Source organism: Etheostoma spectabile, chromosome 3 (genome assembly GCF_008692095.1).
Source record: "Etheostoma spectabile isolate EspeVRDwgs_2016 chromosome 3, UIUC_Espe_1.0, whole genome shotgun sequence".
Taxonomy (NCBI): Eukaryota; Metazoa; Chordata; class Actinopteri; order Perciformes; family Percidae; genus Etheostoma; species Etheostoma spectabile.
The window spans coordinates 13,138,162-13,145,226 of record NC_045735.1 but is presented as its reverse complement, the minus strand read 5'-3'; the positions used below and the strand labels follow the sequence as shown (position 1 = coordinate 13,145,226).

The following is a 7,065-nucleotide window of genomic DNA, read 5'->3' as shown; positions in this document are numbered from 1 at the left end:
ATGTGCTTACATAATTGCAAAAGGGATCTCCAATGTTTTGTCAGTTTTTTTAAAAAACGATATCAGATTAGTAAACAGACTGTGCCTTTGAAACATTGGATGAATAGTTGCTGATAATTGGCAATGTAGATATTGCATTACAGATCAGCCCCCCCACTTAGATCAGCTGGTATTCTGTCTATAATGGAGTGGTATGGAAATTTGTAAGTGACCCTAAACTTTTGACCGGTTTTTGACTTTTTTATAGTGTGTGTATATATATATGTATACACACACTATAAAAAAGTAAACTCAATTCTTAACATCTTTGGAAATGTAGCATCTCACAAATGTCACTTATGTATAACTAGTTACTGGGAAAGCCTTGGCACATAGCTAATATCACTGTCATGCCTTTAAAACCACTTGACTGACATATGTGCCTTATTGATAGAAACACTGTCCCCCCAAAACACACCACTCCCATCAGGAAGAAAAGGCATTATGGGAGTAATGTGATCAACAAGAATCATTCTGTTAATACTGATTAAAAATTTCCCCTGGTCCTCCTGGGAAAGATTACCATTTATTCTATTCCAGGAAATGCACTTTGCAGAGGCACTAAACCCTCACTGTCACAGGACTTTATGCTAATGTTTCATTATTTAGACCGTGCTCTTTAGGACTGTATACGAGCAGCTTTGCTCACCACTCCTTTTACCTCCCCCCCCTCACCACCTCAGCTCCCTTCCTCTCCTCACACACTCCCCAGACATCTGATAAATGTTACACACCAATTGCCAAGTAAAACAGAAGGCATTGTTTTCGTCTCCTCGGCGGCAGATAAGGGCCTTTGGAAGGCAGACATGCATAATGACAGCACCGTAATTGCCTCTTTAGTCTGGAGTTCTTTATTATCTGTCCCCCACGCTGCCTGCTGCTGCTTGACCGAGTTGCTGAGTCTCACCCAAAAACATGTTCGGTTCACAGATTCATCTTGTTGGCTATGACTGATTGTTTGTGGACTCCGTTCATTATTTTGATGAGCGTTTACGTGTAAACTATACAGAAAGGGTGTGTGAAAGAATGTCCCTCTGCGTCCATCGGTGATTGAACACCAGGGAAAGTTGTTGGGAGATTTGGTTTTGTTACAGTAAATACTGAATGTTCCAGTATGTTCACTAAGTAATCTGAGGAAGAAAAGCAAAACGGCTCATTGTTCCCACAAACTACTATAATGTTTGTCTATATTTTTCACTATTGTACCAGTTACACTTTGATTACAGTTATGTAAAAAAAAAGTATGTTATTCTAATCAAATAACCCTGCTTTATTAGCTAAGCTAGCTAGCATTAGCCTGCCAACTAACAGGACAGTAGTTGTAAAACTTTTGGCAAAATCAAGTAGTGTAGCTAGCATAATATAAAGAAAAGCCTGATGTTTGCATGTTTTATAACTTGATTAGAAATATTACAAATCTATATTGGATTTTTAAATTGGAATTTCAATTATTTTGAACAAAATAGTTAAGATAGTATACAGTGCATTCCTTTTTCACATTATGAAGCTAAAATGCTTTAAATTAATTTCCCCTCATCAATATACATCCAATAATGACATGGGAAAACAGGATTTAAGAAGTGTTTGCAAATTTAATAAAAGAAAAAACTCCAATACTAGATAAATATTAGGACCCTTAACTCAGTAGGCCTACTAGTTGAAGCACTTTTGTCTTCTCCATATAAGATCTCTAGCTCAGCTACAGTCAAGCTTCTACAGCCCTTCTCCCCTGATTGCTCAGTTTGGCAGGGTGGTCATCTGTAGGAGAGTTCTAGTTGTTCCAAACTTCTCCCATTTAAGATGTCACTGTGCTCTTGGAAACCTTTAGACTTTATTTTGTAGCCTTCCCCAGATCGTTGCCTAAACACAATTCTGTGTATGATCTCTGCAAGCAGTTCCTTCAACCTCATGATGTGATCTTTGCTCAGGTATTTTTTATTTTTTTATTTTATTATACTTTAATAATCCCACAAGGGGACCACACTTTTCACTCTGTTGTTATTACACACATTACACACAGGCCTGAATTACTCAGGACCTACACATGCACTAATGGAGAGATGTCAGAGTGAGGGGGCTGCCCATGGAAAGGCGCCCCGAGCAGTTGGGGGTTCGGTGCCTTGCTCAAGAGCACCTTGGCAGTGCCAAGGAGGTGAACTGATGAACTGGCACCTCTCCAGCTACCAGTCCACCACCATACTTTGGTCCGTACGGGGACTTGAACCAGCAAGCCTCCGGTTCCCAACCCAACTCCCTATGGACTGAGCTACTTCCACCCCCATGCATAGTCAGCTTTGAGACCTTTTATATACACAGGTGTGTGCCTTCCCAAATCATGTCCAATCAACTCAATTTTGCAACAGGTGGGTGATATTTCAGGGTTTTTTTGTTTAATAAATTTGCAAACATTGCGTAAACTAGTGTAGGTTGATGAGGTTAAAATGAATTCAAACCATTTTAGCAAAAGGCTGCAACTTTTCAAAATGTCAAAATAACTGAAGGGGTCTGAATACTGAATGACTGTATATGTATTAACAAGAACCATTGATTTCAATACAAGTCATTTTGACCCACTTATTGAACAGTGTATTGTCAAATCACCTTTGCATCTACAGCATGGGTTAAGAAAAACCTTTTTTTTTTTTTAATTTCCCTACAAATCATATGCCTACTTCTTTCTAAATCTGATCAAATGGCCCCACTTTATATAATATATTTCTGGATGTATCATCTTAGCCTGTCCTGCTGGCATGTTTGGGCAAAACTGCAGTCAGCTGTGCCAATGTTCAGGAGACCAAGATCAGTGCCATCCTGTGACTGGGAAATGTAGCTGCTTACCTGGTTACTACGGGCAACGCTGCGAGATACGTAAGTACACTGATGATTATCTGCTGTCCGTCTGGGCTAATATGAAGCTTGGCTTATATGCCCTTAGTTAAAAAAGTGGGAGAAACGTGGTAGTAGTGTGCATATTCGGCCCCATTTACAGATTTTGATTGATGTCAAATGCATTTATTTTGATTTACTGTATAATGTTTATATTTTAAAATGAAATAACCTTTAAATCTTCGTCAAATAACATAACAACAATGATCTTGTTCTCGCTTTTTCGTTCTCTTTCCATCTCATCACTATGGTTTGTCTCCAGGATGTCGGGCAGGGACCTTTGGGCCAAACTGCAAGTCCAGATGCAGCTGCATCAACGGTGGTCGCTGTGAATTCAGGACTGGGACTTGCTACTGTCCTCCTGGCTTCATTGGAGCTGACTGCAGCTCAAGTGAGTGAAGAAACTTTCCGCCTGTTTGCACCCCTTCATTATCATTATTTGGAGTTAGTGTTTTAGCCGTGTAATTTCAGCCTTCTTGTTGTAGTAGAAAATGCTGGTCAACCCACGACTGACGCAACCCACAAGGCCTATAAAAAGAAGACATTTATCTTCATAACTTAAATGTGAATAAGGATGTTATTATTTCCACAGGTTGTCCAAGTGGGTACTATGGGAAGGACTGTGCTAAGCTGTGCTCCTGTGGGGAAGGAGGGCAATGCCACTCCGCAACTGGGAAGTGTGTTTGTCCCCCTGGTAGAATAGGACAGTCCTGCCAACAAGGTAACCTAAACTGACGTCTTTGTTTGTTTTGATCAGCTATATATCACACCAGTACCTGTTGTTTATATCACTCAACAATTTAAAGCTTACTTGGTGCTAAAATCAACATCTAATATAAAAGCAATGTAGTTGTAGTGATTAAGATATACAGTAGTGATAGTAAAAGTAGCAAATTTGTTAAACATTAAAACAAAAATACTATTGACCATAAATGCGGGGTTTTGGTATTAGACTGTTTTTTTTGTTTGAAGCAAGAAGTAACTACTAAATTACAAGAGGCAATTCATTGTTCAACTTTGAGTAAAACGTATCACAGATATCAAACCTGGTTTGTATTGAGGTTTTTATCTTTTAAGATTCTCTTGAGTACACAAAAGGTTACCACAGAGGCTGACATGCATCAGTGGAAACCACATGGGTTCTTCAGAAATAATAGGCCTAACTCGAAAGTGAGAATTAAGCACTAAAAGGAGGGAGCATTTCTCAACATTTCTCACTGTATATTTAAGTAACAAATTCTCTGTTTCCTCCATGTGAGGCCTCTGAGGATCACAGGACTGTTTTCCCGGGAAACAGAGGCATAGTTTGGCTTTCTTAATCGCTCCCTTTATCAACAATTCAGCTGAACTGCAAATGGGGATTTCCATCACTGCTTGCGCTAAATGTTCTCTTCTTTAGCCTCCTGCATGTACTTGGACATACCGCCTCTTAAGTTCCTCTGGTTAAATGTTTAGAGTAACCTATAAGTAGCTCGTTCTCTGTGTTCCGTGTCGCTGGATTTGGCAAGGAAGCAAATAAATAAACAGGAAAAATCAAAGACTGCTTGCTTATTGTTTTCCCAATCTAAATTACCCAGAGAACATGATTATTCTTTTATATCAGTGCCAAATTAGACTACTTTGCCATCTCTTTAATGAACTGTTCCTTACATAAACATGAATGTGGGTAGTGCAATCTTGTATATATGTGTGTGTGTGTGTGTGTGTGTGTGTGTGTGTGTGAGTGAAAGAGACGGATAGACACTTTGCTCCGTGTGTTGTCTGTGTTACACCCGTTGGTGTGATTGCTGAGTAGAAAAGAAAGGCCTGTAGTTCATGTCTTGTCCTGATATTTCCTGAATGTTTCTCAAGCATGTCCTAGGGGGCGCTACGGCTTGCAGTGCAGAAACACATGCAGCTGTCAGAACGGGGGTCTGTGTGACCCCATTGACGGGTCTTGCAAGTGTGGACTGGGCTGGATCGGACACCGCTGTGACACTGGTACGACTTCACAGGCAATAGACACAACAGAAAATAATCAGAACTAAACAAAACAGTATTAATTCATGGGAAATCCACTTCAGTTAACAATAAAACACTTCTCAACCCTCACTTATACCTCCCATTTTTCTTCCTTCTCCTAACATATCACAATAATAGGCAATCAACCAACCTACTATTATAGTAGAGTGTTGTTATTGGTTGTATGTCGGCTGTATTAAAAGTATCCATAAATGAACCATATTTGCACATTCTGATAATAATATGGCAAGCTAAATTATGTTGCCTGTACTTACAGTTTCTTCATAAAAACAGCTATGTTTTAACTTATGGTAGATTGTGTGTGTGTTCCCAGCATGTTCACAGGGAAAATATGGGGTTGATTGTGTACAAGACTGTTCATGCCTCAACAATGGGACCTGCGACCGTTTTACTGGTACCTGCAGCTGTACTGCTGGATACTACGGCCACTCCTGTCAACACAGTACGCAAACACTCACTTGTAATATAGAAGAAAATTTGGTGATAAGGTTGCCAGTGCCCTCACTGACATTTCTGTAAAATATCTCCTTTTGAAATATGTGTCCGTCACTTGAACTTTGACACAACATGATTACATGACTATTTTAACCGTAAGTTGAAAAAAGTAGCCTTCACCTAAATTCACTGTCTTGTGTCTCTCTTAGGATGCTCATCTGGGTTCTTTGGAGTGAACTGTGCCCATACATGTGACTGTAAAGTGGGAAACGCATGTAACCATGTGACAGGCCAATGTGTGTGCCCACCTGGCTACTATGGTCCCCAATGCCAAAGACGTAAGTATATATGACTATCAAAAAGGTTAACTATTAACTAAAATCCACAAAATTACATAATATTTTCAGTGTCCAATGGTTCACAAATCATTAAATGTATAATGAAATTGATTGATTTTAATTGGATTAAACTAATTTAAAGATATTATATACCTCATCTTTCAAGTATTTTATAGTTTAGGATACTGTTAAGCGGCACCACAAAGACAGAAACACTATTAAGCAAGCATGTTAATTAACAGCCACCTGGATGCCTAGCTGCAAGAAGACATGGGCAGAGCATGAGCATACATGAAAAAGTGATTCCCCCCTTTCAAAAAAAAAAAAAAATGAGTTGGTGTGAGTGTGTTCTGGCAAGCAGACAGACAGGCTAGTAGGTAGGTGGGCAGGCAAGCAGCCTGGTTATTTGATGAGAGACAGGTGTTTCCTGACTGCTTAATGCGTTCCTGTTACATCCTTGTGCCCTCCTGCCTGCTTGCAGGGCTCTCAGCCACAGTGTGAGCGCCTAAATGGCCACTTCAGTCCCAGCAGGAGATATTACTGAGCATTGCAGAGCAGCTGTAAGCCAGCCACAGGATCCAGAGCCAGACCTGGCTCTTATCTAGTTGCCTATAAGAATGTAACAGTTAATTCTTATATTTTGTATTTTCACAGGCATTAAATATTAACTATCAAAACACAAAAGTAGATGTTAGGAAAAGGTAGGGCTTTGCACTATCTAAAAAAACAAGTTCCTCAGTGAGCTAGTAGTCCGTCCTTCTTGCAGTATGTAGGGAAGAGGGTTATGTAATTAATGAAGATAATGCTTACAGCTACAGTAATACAACCATGTATTTGTTTTAAGGGTGTGAATCTGGCAGGTTTGGATTAAACTGTGGACAGACATGTGAATGTGTTGGAGAGGCCCCGTGTGACCCATCGACCGGACAGTGCCTCTGTCCCCCAGGGAGGACGGGACAGAGATGTGAAAAAGGTAGAGCTCAGCTTGAGGGAACCACACTTTTGTTAACATGACTATCTAAACTAAATAAAAAATAGATGTTAAAATGCAGTGAGCAGACATTTAGAAAACACCCCCTCTATCCACATGTGTGTGTGCTGTGCTCACATTTTTTTATTCCAACCCTTCCACTGTCTTTTTTGTCTTAGCCTGTGGTGGAGACCGTTTTGGCCCTGACTGTTCCCTGCCATGTCAGTGTTCCCATAGAGCTCGCTGTGATGGGCTGAGTGGGCGATGCCTGTGCCCACTCACCTGGCTGGGCCCCACATGTAGTGAAGGTAAATCTTTGCTCCCATTGACACACACACACACACACACACACACACACACACACACACACACACA

The 7,065-nt window shown here is 40.3% G+C and overlaps 1 protein-coding gene across 2 annotated transcripts in view; it reads left to right on the top strand.

The window, feature by feature from the left end:
• The window catches only part of egfem1 (EGF-like and EMI domain containing 1), a 53,862-nt gene that overhangs the window by 45,453 nt on the left and 1,344 nt on the right, over positions 1 to 7,065 (top strand). For both annotated transcript variants that reach the window (XM_032508511.1, XM_032508518.1), the window contains exons 30-37: positions 2,776 to 2,907; positions 3,188 to 3,316; positions 3,518 to 3,646; positions 4,777 to 4,905; positions 5,261 to 5,389; positions 5,592 to 5,720; positions 6,565 to 6,693; positions 6,870 to 6,998. In XM_032508511.1, the coding sequence (XP_032364402.1) occupies positions 2,776 to 2,907; positions 3,188 to 3,316; positions 3,518 to 3,646; positions 4,777 to 4,905; positions 5,261 to 5,389; positions 5,592 to 5,720; positions 6,565 to 6,693; positions 6,870 to 6,998 (1,035 nt within the window). The remainder of the gene's footprint in view (positions 1 to 2,775; positions 2,908 to 3,187; positions 3,317 to 3,517; positions 3,647 to 4,776; positions 4,906 to 5,260; positions 5,390 to 5,591; positions 5,721 to 6,564; positions 6,694 to 6,869; positions 6,999 to 7,065) is intronic.